This window comes from Rhipicephalus microplus, chromosome X (assembly GCF_043290135.1).
Source record: "Rhipicephalus microplus isolate Deutch F79 chromosome X, USDA_Rmic, whole genome shotgun sequence".
NCBI classification, from domain to species: domain Eukaryota; kingdom Metazoa; phylum Arthropoda; class Arachnida; order Ixodida; family Ixodidae; genus Rhipicephalus; species Rhipicephalus microplus.
Window position 1 is genome coordinate 411,601,692 of NC_134710.1, and position 20,213 is coordinate 411,621,904.

General features: G+C 44.2%; 1 protein-coding gene across 3 annotated transcripts in view; it reads right to left on the reverse strand.

Annotated features, from left to right (window-relative positions):
* LOC119160984 (TBC1 domain family member 13) overlaps positions 1–20,213 on the reverse strand; it is an 87,721-nt gene that overhangs the window by 35,585 nt on the left and 31,923 nt on the right. For all 3 annotated transcript variants that reach the window (XM_037413279.2, XM_075880272.1, XM_075880271.1), the window contains exons 5-7: positions 19,856–19,937; positions 4,538–4,777; positions 366–503 (exon numbers count right to left, since the gene is read on the reverse strand). In XM_037413279.2, the coding sequence (XP_037269176.1) occupies positions 366–503; positions 4,538–4,777; positions 19,856–19,937 (460 nt within the window). The remainder of the gene's footprint in view (positions 1–365; positions 504–4,537; positions 4,778–19,855; positions 19,938–20,213) is intronic.

Below are 20,213 nucleotides of genomic sequence, written 5' to 3' on the forward strand. Positions count from 1 at the left end.
TTTATAACCATTTGTGTAGGTAAGCTTTGAGGGGTTCTTAAAACAAAAAAAATTATTACTGAAGCAAATTAAACACGTTGGAAGTGAAAAAGTATAGCAGTGAGGTCTGTTATATGCAAATGAACTATGATACTGAGACTCTAGCTACAGAAAAGTAAAATTAAAAAAAAAAGCCTGAATTGAGCTTTCACTGGATATAGTTACACGTAAAAGAAATTGCGCAGAAAGATACACCAATTCGAGTCGCTTAGGTCTTTTGATGTATGGCTAATGCTTTAAAATGCCGGTAGGCAGCTTTTACAGCCACTGAAGGTCCTGCAGAAAAAGGTAGGCGAGTCTGCATTTGAAAAGAAGCCAACACTCACTTGAACATATCCGAGGCCTGGATTCAACTTTGCATACAGGAATAGAATACGTTCAACCACTTCCCAGTGGGCCTCTTGTCCTTCACCCAGTTGCTCAAGTGCCTCGTGTGCGGGTCGCGACCGTACACAAGCTGATATCTGCAAAAGTTTATAAAAGGTATTTGAAAATGCCTTCTAACAATAGCTATTTCACCCTCGCATGCCAAAATAAATATTGAGAGGTGGAAAATTTTTGCTCCAAACTAGAAGAAAAAAATATGCATTTTAACAACTCACATTAATTAACGGTATGTTTCCCCATATGAAGACAATTTGCAGCAATGCTACAAAGATGTTTCACAGATGTCACATTAGCAGTTCCAACAAATTTGTTGAAACAAAAGTATGCAATGAAGTACAAACAGAGAATCAAAACGAGAAAAAGATGCATAAAGAAAGCGAAAAGAAGAAAGCTATTTTTTCAGTAGACTTTTTTTGTGACCCCAAAACAAGATGGCCCACATAAATATAGATACCGCATAACATATTTTCAGCTTATCCATTTTTCTGGTAGCGATAGTAGATGTAATATTAATGGCCTCAGCATTCTGGATGATCGGACATTACAGCAACCATCCAGCTGCCTGTGCTTGCTGCCCCAAAAACGCACCGCAGAAATGCTAGGCATAATTTTGTTCGATGTTATTGAGAAGGTTATCGCCACCATAAGATCTCTCAACAAACTGAAGTTATATTTTCTTTGAAACAGGTAATTGACTTTTTTTAGGATGTCCCAACCACTTCCATTCGCAAGCTATTTCCTTATGATAACCAAGAGGTTTGGCTACCCAGCTGCAGGACTTGACGTGGTTCATTGTCTGCTCACTGCCTTTGGGTCGCTTGCACAGAATACACGTCTGCACCACTCTTGTTTCGAATGTCTACCCTGTATTGGGACATTATCTAGTCCACTACAGTTCTGTACTTTATATAAACCTATTTGAAGAGAGGCCCCTGTTTCCCAATTATGCATATCTCTACAATTGTGCTGCATCGTCATCGCTTTTGGGTCTCGGTCAGCTTAACGCACCAACACGAGCGATGTTCAGCCATGTTGTCAAAGTAAGTCGTCATTTCAAAGAAGCAATGACACAAAAATTTTGGCCTCACTTTTTTTTTTTTTTTTGCTGCAATGTGTTGCTGGGAGCCTGTTAGTTGTAACAGGGCACATTGTTTGCTGCCATGTGTGACAGGTAATTAGTCATAGGTTCCTCATTAACAAGAGGTCTTAGTTCCGGTTTGAGAGAGCTAAAAAAATGACAAGCCACCAGGTGCAACTACAACCTGGAGTGTGCAACGCCCAACCTCATTAACACAAAGAACAGCGACACACTTCCGCACAGTCCGCATCAAGTAATTTCGAATGGAAAACAGGACAGCAGTATCGCCATACAGAAAACTTTCAATGCATGCACAGCGGCAACGAACTCACGAGCAGCCTACTCTGCTGAAGCAAATGTGGCAAAAAGAAAAATGGCAGCTATGATATCATAACTTGTATTAACTGCAGTGTGCTGGCAACAGAGAAATAGGGGCATCACCACAGGTCACTTTTGAGGAGGTAGTGCTTAATCCCCCTAGCAAACTTCTAAATTCATATAAAATACCTTCTGAGCTATGTTCACTGTTGATATTTCGCAGATGATACACACATGTTCATGGGAATCGATCCCGTAGGCTATCTTGGGCGTGAAATTTTGTGTCAGAAACCCTTTAAGTACACACGGAAGTGCTTCCATGTCCTTCATACTTTTGAAGGCTTCTAAGTGAGCGTGTCTGCTGTTTACAAACTTATTTTATTTTCATTACAGCAACTGCATTTGAGAGGTTTCCCAACATTTCCAAGCAATGAATTAAATTGATTGATTTGTAGGGTTTAAAGTCTTAAAACCATTACATCATTATGAGGAACGCTGTCGTGGAGGGCTGTGGAAATTTCGACCACCTGGGGTTCTTTAGCGTGCACCCAGATCTAAGCACGTGCACAATCCTCGGGCAATTTCGCATCCATTGAAAATGCAGCCGCCGCAGCCGGGATTTGATCCCATGACCTGCAAGTCAGCAGCCAAGTACCTTAGCCACTAGACCATTGCGGCAGGGCATGAAATATTAAATCAAAGGATAACATGGACACTCAGTGCCATCTACGATATACTTTAAAAAGCCTTTGTCCTTGCTTGAGAATATCATAGATGAATGGGAAGAATAATCACAATCAAATGCCATTTATTAAATTTAATTTAGGTGTCCCCATGCAACGTTGCCAAGCTTAAGAGGGTTAAAAGTGCATGGCTCAAACAGGCAGTGCTTGGTCAGTCCAATATGATGCATGAATGTATCACACTATGGCGCATACACAAGCGGTTTTGCACCATTCGAACAATATGCGTTTGCTCCAAACCTTGAGAACTCACCAGCTACAGGAAATAAATAGGGTAAAACTTAGCAACCAACAGTAACTTTCTTGTAGCATACTACTGCAAAAGTAATATGCATCTACTTGATATATTAAGTTTATAGATTACAATTCTGTTATATCTGGCATATGAAATTTGAAATTTCTATATAATCTAGAAAACACAAGGTTATATTACAATTTCATGAAAGATAAGTGTAAATATGCCTTATATCTTTCATATCTGAGGGCACTATCTTTATGACAAAAGGCCACAGCAGAACTTCACAGACTGCTGTGTTACATACAAGACAAGAAAAGCCAAGTACTACGCTCATTACCCTATCTCTATCCTCGCAAGCACAAATTATGGTTACAAAGTCCATACTACGTAAACTTAACATTTCCCTCATGCTAAAGTCATTACCATTCATTGTTGACACTTAGGTTTGTCCCGAACCAAGACATGATTATACAAAATGTCGTAGTTGAGAGCTCCGAAAAGTGCAAACCCGTGCAATTCTTTAACATGCACTTAAATGTAAGCACACAGCTATCCAATGCGGTATTATCTCCATTAAAATGTCACTGCCATGCCCAGAATCAAAATTCTTTTGTCAAGTTTTTTTGAGGCAGCTCACGTACGTTCAGCGAGTGAACCACCAACCTCCTAATTACAGTGCCACTGCAAGCATCTCAAGATATGGCGCAGCCAACAAAACATCCACTTAATACAGCCCGTGTCCGTCGATTTGACTTTAACTTGATTGCAACTAAAGGTCCCGACTGACTGTTGATACTGCTCTATGGGACCAAACTTTTGCTATTTTGATCCAAAAGCCTTTGCAAGATAATTCAAACATGGTTGTTCATCCTAGCATGTTTGACCACAAACGGTGACGGTGATGATCATTTCTCAGGCTTTTTCTCATTGTCTAGATCATGCTTTTTTTTCGTTGCTGTAAAAAAGAAACAGTGGTGAGAGCGGCATGTACAAATGCAAAAACTACTGAGCCAAGTACAGAGCCCTCCATCATAGACCTTCCGTGCAACAAAATGTGGCTGGTGCATTTTTTACATGCCCATCAGCTGTGCTTGCCCACTTTCACTCGCACATAGAACATTTGTGCAGGTGCCAATGCTATCAATATTGACTTTATATGAGTCTCATGGCCATACTGATGCCAATGGCAAAAGCACATAGTGTCTATATAATTGCTATCACATAGAAAAATCAGGCGAGAGTTCTATTTCTACATAATTCAGTTACAATAAAGTCATTTTTATGTAAACTTTGAACTGTGGAGCTAATAAACATAATGGCATACGTTCTATTCGGGGACGTGTTACACTTTGTAGAAATGCTACCAAATGAATCAGAGGAGTGTTTAGCTGTTTTTTTTTCTGCCTCTCACTTATTTGGGCTAACAAGATAATTCGACGAATGTCATAAATCCCTTCAAAGATTGATGAATTACAAACTAACAAAATTCAACTGTAAATAGTCAGGTGAACTTTTAAAGTGTGAACAATATTCAGACCCACCCTAAAGAGATCAGGTGAATTCGAAAAAAAAAACATTCAATAAACAGCTCACACTAATGTAGCAATTAGCAAAAGAACAAAGTGGTCTTCGAGTTTATAAAGAAGCCATTTGTTCCATATACTGCTTGCTGAAATGAGCAGTGATTCAACTTCTGTAGCCTAGCAGCCCGATTGGGTGAAGTGAAAGACTCACGTTAGTGATGCCTTGGCGAGAGCGAGTGACATTCGCTGCTCGTAGCATGCTGCGCTGCACACGCTCCCGCAGACCTTGCACACGTGGGTTGGCAGCAATCCGGACACATGGGTGCTCAGTAGCGCGCTGGAAGAAGCACATGTCTGGGCACAGGCGTCGCACATCCTTGTCGATCTGCAGGAGGACCTCATTGTCCCGGAAGTATGCCTGCCACCGGCTGCTTGGGTTCACACTCAGGGGCTGCACAATGCAATGTCCCCATCTAGTCGGGATGGAAAAATCAAGTGGTCTGTGCAACAACCAGTGGCTACCTATGAAAGACAGAACATCTCTAACTGACCAAGCTTGAAGAAGCCCTGCAACACTTTTTCAAGTAGCCATGGAATTGATTCACTAGAGAAGCTGATTGCCTCATGAATTCAGCACTATGCAAAATTTTTAGAATACATCCAGTACGAGTGGAGTTGGAAACATTTGTCGCGCGCTGCAATCACACTCTCTTCTCTTGTACCAATGAAAGTGCTGGAAGCTAAGCAGGGAAGGATGGCACGGGGAATGAAAATACATCACATGCACCTCGTGACCTTGAGCACCTTTGCTTTTTTTTTTAATATGCGGCTTTTCAGGGCAATCACGCGCGCATGCGTGAACAAGTCGCACCTCCTGCAGCTGCCCAAGTAACGAGCGAGTGCGCCCTGCTCGAGTCAGCCAGGGGCTGATCCAAAGGCTGTGATGATAATTCTTTAGCCTGTAGCCTCATTTGTCAAGAGAAGAGAGGGCAATTTTTAGCTGACTTTCAGAATTTATCGTGAATTCCAGGTCGCGAGCTGTGCTTTAATATTTGACTCATCTGTTCTCGAGAGCCTTGACTAGCGATGGGCAGCGTTTTCTGACCACGCTCATAAAGTGTAGCCGGGCCTCTGTAATATTAGCCCCTATGATAAATATACTGCCGATATTGGCAGTTAAATGTTGTGATGCAAAGTTCACTGCATTATGCTTTCACCTAACCTAGCTCAGGACTCAAGTCTGTGCTTAGCTATAATAGCAGGAGCTGGTTGAGCTCTGAAAGAATCACTGCCAAGTGCAACAAAGATAGCAGCACTCTGCAATAACTGGACACCTGCAGTCTATTACATAGATTTGGAGGCAGGTTGCAACTTGAGGAGGACTAAGCACTGTGGCAACAAAAAACACACTACATAGCAGAGCACTTCCTTGCATATGGAGGTCAGCCAGCCAGAAAAGAGAACAGAATGATTGCAACATGTCACAGTGCAAGGAAGTAAATGTTAAATGACACTGACCTTTGCTGTGGGCATATGCAATGCAACTTCCTTTACATAGCTCTCAAGAGATGTAAGAGCAATGTGAAAAAAATATAATCGAGGGAAATGAAAGAGTTTAACATCCCCACAAGCTACAGCTTAAAGCTGAAGGGGTCATCAACCACCCTTCGACATTCCTCAGAAGAGCTCGGTCAGGCAAATCTTGCAGTCACGTGCAGCACGGAGGGTTCAGAGGTGGAGCGGCAAATGGCCATTTTCTCAGGAGCCCTCTTGCAGGGGTGGAAGCGGCATTCAGTCTTTTAGAGCAGCTTTTGAAGCAGGAATCATACGGTTTTGGAGCAGCTTTGGAGCACCAAATTCTTGGGGCATACATCACTGTTAGTATGTTTGCTTTCTCAAACACAAAAAATTTCAGTGGTTTTTACTAAGCCTTCAATGCTGATCAAGTGACTAGACTTACCCCAAATTTATATATATATATATATATATATATGTATATATATAAGGAAATAAGTGTATACTTAAGGGCCTGTTTTTGCGTGTTTTTACACAGTACTAATGACATCTAACAGACAATAATGCCAAGGAAAGTATAGGGGAAGATATTAGACCGAATTGTAAGGTAGATATGAAGAAATAAAAGTGGGTGAAAAGATAACTTGCCATGGGCAGGATCCGAACCTGCGACCTTCGAATGACGCGCTCGATGCTCTACCACTGAGCTACCATGGCAGCTATCCCCCCAGCAACTTTATTGGGTTTATATGTGAATTTAAACGTGGGAGTGTCAGTCAGCACCACCAGTAGCCATGGCGGCGAGTGTGGCACACTCTTTGAGCCTGTTTGGCGTCACGTAACACGTGAACTTATTACGAACGGGCAGCTCACCAATAGCCCCTCGTATACAACCTAAAGGCACTAAGTCTGCCAGTACGAGACCCTCGTTAATGAATTAAGAAAAGAAGTGTATACTCAAGGGCTCGTTTTTACATGTTTTTACACAGTATTAATGAGATCTAACTGACAATAATGCCAAGGAAAGTATAGGGGAAGACATTAGACCAAATTGTAAGGTAAGTATGAAGAAAGAAAAGTGGGTGAAAAGATAACTTGTCATGGGCAGGATCCGAACCTGCGACTTTCGAATGACGTGTTCGAAGCTCTACCACTGAGCTACGCTACCATGGCAGCTATCCCCCCGGCCACTTTATTGGGTTTGGCTGGGGGGATAGCTGCCGTGGTAGCTCAGTGGTAGAGCTATCACGGCAGCTATCCCCCCCAGAGTCATGATGTCGGATCCAAAAGAGTTACCTTTCAGCCTTCGTATTTTCACGGGGTCGAGATGTTGAAGGCAGTAACCGCTGTTTTCATGAGTGAACTTTTTATTTAGGTGGGCCTGTGCCCGGAAAATAAAACGTCACTCTACAAGCATTACGCGCTCACTCTAAAAGCAATACATGCTGTAGACTGATAGCAGCAAACCAGAGCGTCGGCCGTCGATAATCTGCCAAGCAGCAAAGTGCGTCGGCATTTATAGATGTGCCATCAAAGATTCCAGTGTTATCGCTAGCGGCTGCGTAAGCTCCACGACAAACTAATATACACATTGTGCGCATAATCTTGTCGGAAGGTTTTAAGATTATCTGGATTGCTCTCAGTGATTCGGGCATGGTTCGCACAAGGGAGTGCGACATGCGTAATGGTGCGGTAGAAAAATAGAAAGAAAAGAGCTCGTACGGCATTGTCATCACAACATTACAAATGCTTGCTATGGCAGTTATAGGTTCGTTGGTGAAACTGATTCTTAATTTTTTTCAGCTTATATGGTTTGACTAACAGCTTTGCTGTTAAAACATATATATAGAGTCGCATAATGAGGTGTGCATACAAACGTCAACAAGATTTGTGCATGAACAGAAATACGTGACCGAACTAATTTGATATGAGCAGGTGCATCCTTTGTGTAGCCTACATGTGTTGCGTGTCAATAATAAAACTCGCGAAAAATTTGGCGTTGAACACGCAAATTGCTGTTTAGGTGCAGCTTGGCGCAGCAGGCCAGATTGGCGCAGAATGGCGCAAATGGCACAGTGCTTCCACCCCTGCCTATTGTCATACAGAGCCTCAATCTTTTCGGTAGGCTTGCGCGAATATTCGAATATTCTAACGAATAATGCAGTATTCAAAGTTGCTTTGAATCGAATTTAAATTATTCAAAATTTCAAATCATTTGAGACAAATGAATATATGCATATTAATTCGCACGTAATATCTTGTAAAGGTGGTTTCACTGCAGTGAGGAAATGCTGAACAGTGAAAGCACCTATCCAGCTATATTGTCACGGGGTTGTCACGTGGACGAAGGAAGCAGACTGCAGGTCGAATATTAAACTACTTATTTGGGCTGAACTTGAGGCCCCATAACAGCGAACAGAGCGTCGGCCGTCGATCAACTGACAAGAGGTGAAGCGCGTAGGCATTTATACACTTGATATTGAACATTATAGCGTTATCCCTAGCAGCTTTGCAAGTTCCAGAATTATTTTCAATGTTCTCAAAGTGAGCATAATCTTAACAAAATGATCTACTGCAGTCTTGAAGCTTCTCGACTGCAGGCGCAGTTTGCACTGAGAATTACTGACAGTGAAACAGGCGATAACAAAACTTGAGGAGGAAATGTGGCAATATATTAGTTCACATGTCCTTTTTTTCTAAATGTAGCTTCACTGATGTAAAGTCATGCTCAGCCATGAAAACGCACAATTTGGTGAATTGCACACTGCCGCAAAGCCTCACTTCAAGGTTATATGAAGACACCTTCACATCAATTCATTTTTTACAGTTTAAAAGCTCGTTATACAAACTAATATGCTCCAAGTATAACAAATTTTAAAAATTGACAAACTTTAACGTAACTTTTAAAACTTAACAGTTTTAAAACTTAATTTACAGGTTATCACATGCATTCTACAGGTTATCACTTGCATTGTACGGAAAGTTAAATACTGCAATTATTCAAAGTTGTTTCCACTTCCTTTGAAGCAAAAAGAAAAGGCATTTGCACAGGCCTTGTTTGAATTTTCAAAAATATTGTGCAGGTTAGTTTGGTCATGACAAATATGCTCCTCTTTATAATACCGGGGTGACACGGGCATTTTTAATTGCAATCAGTGCCGATCCGGATTAAATGCTGCTACACGGTCACTTTTAATCGCGACGGGATCAAGACTATCGCGATTCGCGATTTGGCAGAGAGATCGCGATTTTGTGTCGTCAGCACCCCCGGCCGAGCATAATAAAAGCAAAAAAAAAAAAAAACCTAGAAAATCAAGCATGGGTTCGTAAAAACAGATTTAAAAAGCTAGATATTAATTTATAAAAGAAATTATAAAGTGTTTCAAATGAAAAAATATTTTTAATATTGCATATTTTAAGATTCGTATTGTCTGCCTGTAGTTATTAAAGAAGCAGATGATAAGCAGACGACAAGATCAACTCCCACACCGTCGGAGCAGTTGGAGTACCTCAAAGCAAATCGATTATGAGTGTCGTCAGCTTTTCGACTTCATCGCAGCGTAAGCGCACTCCGTGGTCGAATGAAGAGACCTTTGCAGCAATTGACGGCTGGCAGGAGCAACTTGGAGACATGATGCAACAGAAGTGAAACTGTGGTGTGTACAATGAGATTGCTGTTTCGCTGCGAATGGACAGCTACGAGCAGGTGCCATCAGAAATAAAAGTGAAGATTAAGATTCTCACACAGCAATACAGGTAAGTGCAAAGAAAGCTTTACCGAATGATGGATTTATGAAATTACTCTTGAAGTGGCATGCAAAGTTTTTGACCTTCGAGCGGTTCTTGCACGAATAATATATTGCTGATAAATGGCCCTAATAAAATATCGTACGTTGAGTTTTGTCAATGACATGTTTTATGGCACGCAAGTGCCACCTGGTGCATTTCATAAGACCCAAACTCGAACCTGATTAGCTTGGGCCATGTACTGTAGCAGCCCTGAAATTCATTGCGATCTGAGTGATCAGGATCGGTTTTACCCGTGTGACACAGGTATGACATGAGATATATCACTATTCAAATTCAATTTGAAATTATTTGACAAAAATCACAATTCACTTCAAACCTAAAATTCACTATTCGCCCAACCTACTACTTTTCAGAGCTGCCTGCCCCGGCCGTTTGATGGTGAAGACACATCGTGCTTAGCCAACAGTAGACATAAACCACAAGCTGTGTTTGGACCAACTGTGCTTCTTGCCATGGGGTGCAGCCATGTGATGGCACCCTGCTCAGTCGTTCGCTAACATTAAGATTCTTTGTCCCCAAGTTCAGGGTAAGGGTCATGTCTCTCCAAGGCTTCATTCATCTCTCTTCTCATTAAAGGTTAAATTTATCTCTCCACACAATTCTCTAAGTGGAGGAAGTCAACCAGAGTTCATTAAAGGGTGCTCCTGCTCAAAGTCAGAGTTGAGCAAAAACACACTTGAACACACTTAATGAGTTGAGGCTTCCATCCTAACATCAATCCTCCACTTGTCCACTTGACAAAAAAAAATGATCACACAAGGCATTTCCAGTGCGATTCCCAAATCACAGCTGCATATGGCATTACTTCTTTTAAACTACAGAGAAAAGTTCCAACAGCAAATCTGTCACTTATTGCTTTAGGTAAGGTACCCACGTATTTGTTCACCGTACAGGGAGACTGGGGATGTGTACAACTTTTTCAGTGCTGTCTTCACCCGTTATTTCTCAACTTGCCACCTCCACAACGACCAACTTGACGACATGGAAATCAGGAAAACCCTTGAAACAAAGTGGGGAGTGTCGAGGAATGTTAACCAACCGCCTTCATGAGTGCGGAGCACTTCAGGTGCCCAGCTTGTCATCCATCTACCTCATGTGGTGTGATCCCGTTTACCATAGAGCCTCAATACGGGCTATAACAAGGCTACAAATGCTCAAAACAGAGTTGAAATGGACGAAGCGAGGTCTGCAGTGTTGAAATTAACAGAAACAACCAAGAATTAGTTGCAATAATTACCTTAAATTAGCTCGAAATGCTTTTAGTACACGTGGGGCTGAACCCAGCGGGGCAGAAAAGAGGGTACCACCACGTCATTGAGCAAATGCCCCTCCCTCTGCTCTTCGCTGGCGCGGCAAGGTGCGGAAGTAATTGTAGGAGACGCATATCTCAACAAGCAGAAAGTCAATGCGCAGAAAAGGCAGCACAGTGCTGCACACCGAGATTGCAAATCCCCTGAATATTATTCTACTCATGCCGAGGAAACCAAACATGCATACCTCAAACAGTGGCTTTGCTGACGTTTTGATAAATAGACCAGTGGAAACTCTACGAAATGAAATCGTTGCATGCCCGTGCTGTGCACTTCCTCAGGTTTCAAAACAGTGGAACTGCCATACATTCTTTTCTTTATGCTTTGCGGGATTTACATTTAGCAACGACATCACAAACATTTTTACAACCATAAGTGAAATCCTTCACAGTAATTGGCAAACAACACAGTTGGGCAACAATTCATTTTTTGAAGTGACTTTGCTGTGGCAGTCTTTGCTCACTTGAGAAAGTTCTCTATCGACAGATGGTGGCAGAAATCGGTCAATGTCGAAGCTGCTCAAAATGATAGAAGATGACCACACTTACACAATCGTAAGTCAACTCAGATGTAGGTTGAGCCGGAAAATGACACAGCATAAAAAAAAAAGGAGCACGAGCGTAATTTATTTCAAAAAAAAGTTTTTTTTCACACATCGGGAAGCCACCGATTTGCAAAGGTGGCTTCACGGCAGTACTTCAATGCTGCGCCAAAAAGATACCTTTGCAAAAACATGCGAAGATCATTTTCAGAATGTCTTCACCACCAAAACTCGTTTTCAATTCTGGGTCAACCCCCCAACATTAGTATTTCAAACTTGCAAAATGAGGTGACTTACAATCGTGTAAATATGGTAGGTACTGGGCTCTCGTGGCAGTGAAAAGTACCATGGTGCTGTTTAAATCTTCCGCACCTTGCCGTGCTGGCGAGATGCAGGGGGAGGGGCTTTTGCTCAATGACGCTGTGGCACCCTCCTTTTGCCCCGCTGTGTTCAGCCCCAAGTGCATTTTAGCTATTTTAAGTTAATCATTGCAATTACTTTTTTGTTATTTCTGTCAAATACAACACTGCAGACCTTGTTTGTTCATTTAAAGTTTCATTAAAAAATTATATATATATATATATATATATATATATATATATATATATATATATATATATATATATACCAACATGCATCATACTCTATTTTTTCTTATTCTACCGGGACCAGCATTAATTTCTAGCTGCAACTATATATATATATATATATATATATATATATATATATGAGATCTGACAGACTATAATGCCAAGGAACGTATAGGGGAAGTTATTAGGCCAATTGTAATGTAAATGAGAAGAAAGAAAAGTGGGTGAAAAGATAACTTGCCATGGGCAGGATCCACCCATGGCAAGTTATCTTTTCACCCACTTTTCTTTCTTCTCACTTACATTACAATTGGCCTAATAACTTTCCCTATACCTTCCTTGGCATTATATCCTGCCCACGGCAAGTTATCTTTTCACCCACTTTTCTTTCTTCTCATTTACATTACAATTGGCCTAATAACTTCCCCTATACGTTCCTTGGCATTATAGTCCGTTAGATCGGGTGACACCAAACAGGCTCATAAAAAGTGTGCCACACTCGCTGCCATGGCTACTAGTGGCGGTGACTGAGACTCCCACATTCAAATTGACATAGATACCCAATAAAGTGGCTGGGGGGATAGCTGTCGTGATAGCTCAGTGGTAGAGCATCGAACGCGTTATTCGAAGGTCGCAGGTTCGGATCCTGCCCACGGCAAGTTATCTTTTCACCCACTTTTCTTTCTTCTCATTTACATTACAATTGGCCTAATAACTTTCCCTATACCATCCTTGGCATTATAGTCTGTTAGATCTCATTAATATTGTGTAAAACACCAAAAAACGAGCCCTTAAGTATACACTTGTTTCCTTTATATATATATATATATATATATATATATATATATATATATATATAAGGGAAAGAAGTGTATACCTAAGGGCTCGTTTTTCCGTGTTTTTAACACAATAATAATGAGATATAACAGACAGTAATGCCAAGGAATGTACAGGGGAAGTTATTAACATTAATGGAATGTAAATAAGAAGAAAGAAATGTGGATGAAAAAATTACCAACTGTAAGCAGGAATCGAACCTACGACCTTCGAATTACGCGTTCGATGTCTGTTATATCTCATTATATATATATATATATATATATATATATATATATTGTGAGCATTGTTTATGCGTCCCATCTTTTCATCTGTACATACTCATCATCACTAGTCAAGCTTAGGTAGTGGGGCACATACTGGAGACAATAAAGGAGAGTCTTGAGGGTACTGGACGCCATCTTACAAGTGGTGGAGTGTGCTGCCCAATTCCTGTGTCCTCTCGCTCTCTCAGACAACCCCAGCGTCTTCTAGAACACATCCCTGGAGCTCCGTTCAGGCCACCGCTTAAACAACCTGGGTTCAGTAATGTCGCAAGCCGACCAGCCCAGCGCAGCAGCTGCGCCATCGCTCCCACCGCCAAGAAACCCTTCTCACCTGGTCACCAGCCCTCAAAAGGATCCTCCGCTGTTCGCAGGGCTTCCGTGTGAGGACGTGGAAGACCGGCTCAAGGAGTATGACTGCGTGAGTGCCATCAACAACTGGGATGAGCCTGCGAAACTCAGCCACGTTGCATTCTACTTGAGCGGCGTCGCAAAAACGTGGTTTTTAAACTACGCTACAGATTTTTTGACATGGCCCGCCTTTACGTGCCAGCTCCGCCAGATTTTCGCAAACCCGTCGGTGCGCTCGGATATCGCCAAGAAAAGGCTTGGTGCAGGTGTTAAACGCCCCGGCGAGTCTTACACTTCTTACATTGAAGATGTTCTCACCCTTTGCCGTCGCATCGACAACCATATGGCGGAAAACGACCGTGTGCGCCACCTGCTAAAAGGCATTGCGAATGTCGCTTTTAATACGCTTGTGGTGCAGAATCCCCAGACCGTAGCTGATGTTGTAGCTACCTGTCAGCGCCTCGAGGAGCTTCAAACCACTCGGGTGCAACCTGATATGCCTGATCTCAGCTCGAGTCATGACACAACAGACCTGCGTGCATTGATCCGCTCTATCATCCGCAAGGAACTTCATGCACAGGCTTCACCTCGCCCCCTTGATATCCGAACGACGCCACCTGCTACTAGTTTACGCGACGTCATGAGGGAGGAACTGGCATTGATCCCAGGTACACCAGTTCCGAGTTCAAATCTCGTACCCATTCCAAGTTATGCTCACGTTGCTGCAACGACACCTGCGTCCCAGCAAAGCCTGGCCTTGATGACAATCTCACCAGTTCCGAGCTCATATCCTGTGGCCATGCCAACTTATGCTCAAGCTGCTGCTAGGACACCTGCACCCCAGCAAAGCCCAATGCAGCTATCAGCGGCCGAATTGCATGGTTCGCTCAACTCACTTGCACCGCGACCATCTTCCCAGCCTTACAACGACTGGCGCACTTCGCGGCCGCCTCGCTTCTATTGCGGCATCCGTGGTCACATTTCAAGGCTTTGCCGACGCCGTCAGCGAGACGAAAGACGAAGCTACGATAACTTTGAACAGGACGACTTCTACCCCACTGGACTACCCTATCGCCGGCTGTATCCGAGCAGCACACGTCGGTCGCCGTCTCCGCAGAACTTTGGCTAAGTTGGCAGTTCCCGTTTCTCACGTCGCCGCTCACCTTCACCGATGCGGCATTCCTCTTCTCCTCTCTGACCTTCTACTTCAATTCCTGACCGCCAACTGGAAAACTAAACAGTGCAGCTTCGGGAGGGAAAGCTGCATCTTTCGAACTGCGTCAAACTCCTCCGGACCGCCCATCGAATGTTTTGTTAGTGTACGTTGAAGGTATACAGACAGAGGCACTGGTTGACACAGGCGCATCACTTTCCGTAAATCGTGCAGACTTTTGTGCGTGCTTGAAAAAAGTTAGGACGCCATACGATGGCCCTCCCCTTCGTTGTGCAGATGAAGTCCCTATTCAGCCTTCAAGTGTTTGCACAGTCCGCATTTTCATAAATGGCATCCTTCACCACATTCAGTTTCTTGTACTTCCTTTGTGCACTCACACAGTCATTTTAGAATGGGACTTCCTTTCTTCGGCATCGGCTTTCATATGGTGTCGTCAGCGATTAATTGAAATGTCAGCTACTGAGAGTTCATCCGATGTCGATCCATACAGCTTCGGTTTCGTTGCTGCCGCTGATTGTTTCATTTCGCCAGGAGATGAACAAATTCTCACGATCACTTCGGATACTATAGTTAACGGTGACGTGTTCATAGCCCCACAAGATCGCTCCAAACCTGCGGGGCTTACCATAGCACCCGGCCATGTGCGCTTTTAACGACAATAAAGCATTGGTCCCCACCTTGAACCCAACTTCATTGCCAGTGATGCTGCCCCAAGGCACTGCTGTGAGCTGCTTCACTGACAGCGAGCCTTTCTCGCTGGTTCCCCTTCACGCAGAATCAACGCCTTTGTCTGCTACAACTGATATGAAGGCTACCACTATTGCTTTAAATGACACCATAAGTACTTACCTCACTGCCGAGCAAAAGAGAGACCTCTTAGACCTTCTCGAAAAGCACAGCCTTTTGTTTGACGTACATTCCAAAGTTCTGGGCCGCACCTCCGTTGCAGAGCACAGCATCGAAACCGAAGGCAGCTCCATTGTACACCGCCGCCCATATCGTCTGTCTTAGGCGGAACGGCAAATCATTGAGGAAAACGTCACCGACATGCTCAAACGGGATATTATTCGACCTTCATCCAGCTCTTGGTCGTCTCCTGTGGTGTTGGTCCGGAAAAAGGATGGCTCTGTCCGCTTTTGTGTTGATTACAGAGCGCTCAATAACATTACGAAAAAAGACGTATATCCGTTGCCACGCATAGATGATGCCCTGGACTCCCTACAAGGCGCAGAATATTTCTCCAGCCTCGACCTCCGATCCGGGTATTGGCAAATACCTATGCGCGAAGCAGACAAGGAGAAAACAGCATTTGCGACGCCTGATGGGATTTACGAATTTAAGGTCATGCCTTTTGGCTTATGCAACGCTCCAGCAACATTCGAGCGCATGATAGATACCGTCTTACGTGGTCTCAAATGGAAAACCTGTTTATGTTACTTAGACGACATCGTAATTTATTCTTCTACTTTTCTTCAGCACCTTAAGCATTTGGACGAAGTTCTAACGTGCATTTCGAAAGCTGGTCTACAGCTCAATACAAAGAAGTGCCACTTCGCCAGCACAAGCATCAAAGTATTGGGTCACCTTGTCAGCAAAGATGGCGTTCGACCCGACCCCGACAAGGTTGCTGCCGTAATTAGTTTTCCACGTCCGGGCAATCAAAAACAATTGCGAAGTTTCGTTGGCCTGACGTCTTACTTCCGCCGCTTCATCCGTCACTTTGCTGCCATTGCAAAGCTGTTACACAAGTTTCTGACGTCAGGAACGGCTTTCACATGGACTGACGAGTGTGAGTGTGCTTTCCAAGCCCTGATTGATATGTGGGGTTTAATGTCCCAAAACCACCATATGATTATGAGAGACGCCGTAGTGGAGGGCTCCGGAAATTTCGACCACCTGGGGTTCTTTAACGTGCACCCAAATCTGAGCACACGGGCCTTCAACATTTCCGCCTCCATCGGAAATGCAGCCGCCGCAGCCGGGATCCGAACCCGCGACCTGCGGGTCAGCAGCCGAGTACCTTAGCCACTAGACCACTGCGGCGGGGACTTTCCAAGCCCTTAAGCGTGCTCTGACATCAGACCCCGTCCTCCGTCACTTCGATGAGAGTGCACCCACTTTTCTGCACAAAGATGCCAGTGGCCACGGAATCGGTGCTGTCCTCCTCCAGCGCGATGAAACATCACGTGAGCGAGTAGTTGATTAGATTTGTGGGGTTTAACGTCCCAAAACCACCATATGATTATGAGAGACGCTGTAGTGAAGGGCTCCGGAAATTTTGACCACCTGGGGTTCTTTAACGTGCACCCAAATCTGAGTACACGGGCCTACAACATTTCCGCCTCCATCGGGAATGCAGCCGCCGCAGCCGGGATTTGAACCCGCGACCTGCGGGTCAGCAGCCGAGTGCCTTAGCCACTAGACCACCGCGGCGGGGCCGTGAGCGAGTAGTTGCGTATGTCAGCCGCGCACTAACACCTGCGGAGCAGAACTACTCGATAACAGAGCAGGAATATGTCGCTGTCGTTTGGGCCATCCAAAAATTTTGACCTTATCTGTACGGACGTCACTTCACTGTGATCACTGACCACCATGCTCTATGCTGGTTGTCCTCGCTGAAGAATTTGTCTGGGCGCCTCGGTCGCTGGATACAACGTTTGCAAGAGTACACTTTTGACGTTACGTACAGGTCTGGCAAACAGCATCAGGATGCTAACGCTCTCTCTCGCTGCCCTCTGCCACTTTCATCTCCAACTACGTATCCTCAATGCCCCTCAGGTGATCAAGCGGCTTCCTCTTCACCTACGTTACCACCCCTGGCAGTTGCTGCACTATCTTTAAACAGCAGCGCCCAGTTTGCCGCGTGCCAACGTGACGACCCCTACTGTAACCGCAATATCGGATACTTAAATGGCTCGTCTTCTCCACCTAATGCCAGACTTCGTCGTCAGCTACGGAAGTTCAAGCTAGAGAACAACGTCCTGCAGCGCTATACCTAAAATGCCGATGGGCATCGGTGGGTGCCAGTACTTCCCCGTTCGCTGCGAAAACAAGTTCTCGAAGCATTGCACGACGACCCATCAGCTGGACACTTAGGATTCCAAAAGACCTACAACCGCATTAGGAGCAGTTTCTTCTGGCCTGGTCTTTCTACCTTTGTGGCCAATTATGTCGCTTCTTGCACACTTTGTCAACGCCGGAAACGACCAACTTCAGCTCCTGCTGGCCTATTACAACCCATTCCATGTCCCGATACACCTTTTGTCGTCGGAATAGACCTCGTCGGGCCACTTTCCGTAACGCCAGCGGGCCACCGCTGGATCGTCACAGCTGTCGACCACCTCACACGATATGCGGAGACTGCTCTTCTACGCACTAGCTCTGCATCAGACGTTGCCGCCTTCTTTTTAGAAGCCATTGTGTTGTGTTATGGTGCACCTCGCGCGTTGTTGAGTGACCGAGGCAAGGCCTTCCTGTCCACAATTCTCGATGAAATCCTAAAAACTTGTGGCACAGTTCATGACCACATCCACTTACCACCCGCAGACAAATGGCCTGACAGAGTGATTCCACCGGACTGTAATCGACATGATATCCATGTACATCGGACCGAACCACGATAACTGAGACAAAATCTTGCTGTTCGTAACATTTGCACACAACACCGCTGTTCAACGAACCACCGGGTATTCACCTTTCTTCCTCGTCTATGGTCGTGCGCCAACATTCATCATTGACGCCTCTTTCTTCAATGTAACGACAAAAACGTCCACGACTACGCCAGAACAATTCGTTTCCAGGCTCTCTGAGGCACGGCAACATGCTCAACTCAACACGGAGGCCAGTCAACAAGACCGTAAGCAACGCTATGACAGCTTTCGTCGATACGTCACTTTCCGTCCTGGAGATGAAGTATTACTTTGGGCGCCTGTTCGCATTCCAGGATTGTGTGAAAAGTTTCAGTCACGCTTTCTTGGACCTTGCGTTATTTATGAACGGACATCTCCTGTCAATTACCTTGTCACTCCCGTCAAGGGTTCCTCGGACCGTCGTTACCGTGCCTCCGAGATAGTCCACGTTTCACGTCTTAAGCCCTTTGTTCGCCGTACATTTCCCGCCTAAGTCTCTGCCGGGCCGGCCGCTCAAGTGCGCGGGGAAAATAAGTGTGAGCATTGTTTATGCGTCCCATCTTTTCATCTGTACATACTCATCATCACTAGTCAAGCTTAGGTTGTGGGGCACATACTCGAGACAATAAAGAAGAGTCTTGAGGGTACTGGACGCCATCTTACAATATATATATGTTCCATAAAATTTCAAGTAACACTTGTAAAACTAAGCAGGGTAGAAATGTGTACATTTACGGAAAATCCGGGAGAATTGACTGTCATGCAGCTTAAAAAAGAGTCAGTTTCACAGTAAAGGCAATGAAATGAATGTGATAGCAATAAACTGGAATGTTAAATACAGAGTAAGGCTAGCAGTTAACTGATATAAAATTTCATCTGGCTTAATTCTACAAAACACTAGAGTGGAAGAATACAGCCACTCTGGAAGCCAAAGTGATTTTCGTCCAAACTATCAGTTCAACACCAAGTGAGCAATGAGACCAGAGCACTCTGGCTAGAGCAGGTACTTCACACTGTCAAAAAAAAGGGGGTCATCATCTGCAGCTGCTATTACAGATGGTTGTTGGAGCAAATGAAGCTCCTTACTGGTTCTTGTCTTGACCAGTTTTTAACAAAGCTAAGCACTTGGAGCTGCTTTTGCATGTCGACAAAAGTAGCTTCGATATGCTGCACGAATGTCCACCAATTCCAGTCCACTCCACAAGTAGTAGTCTCGATTTTTACACAATGCACCAAACCCACAGTGCCCGCGTAACACGCAGAACCACTTCCGGCCAATCCTTTCTGCTGTAACCCAGTTGAATGGGCAGCCTTTACGTTGGGGATGCAACAACTAGTTGGCATCCTGTTCTACAGGTTCTCTCTATTCGAACGCTCACATGACCCTCCACACCAGTATGCCCCCATCTCCATACTCCTCTTCCTCTCCAAATACAGCAAAACAAAAATCGTATCAGCAAATCAGCAAAACAAAGCTTTAAGTCAAGTAGATGCGGGACACAAGCTCACATGGTCATCCGGCTCGGTGGGACTGGCACCACCTTCTTGATTGGACACAATCATGTCATCCACAAACTGTTCGTACAGGCTCCTGCGAAAGGCAAAATGAGTGCGTTCGCACAACTCGCAGCTGTGGCTGGGTACACAAAAGACCAACAAGAGGCCAACATCCACAGTAGCCCACAGACGAGCACCAGCATCTCCAACAATAACTGTGCTAAAACAAAACTCTAACATGACATTTTGCCACAAGCGTCATTCGTTTTTTCTTAAGCATAAAGTTTATGTGCTCAAGAAAGTTTTGGCTATCCCATTTATAATGAAGCTGCAAGACCATTTAAAAGGTCTTAAAAGGATGATGATAATG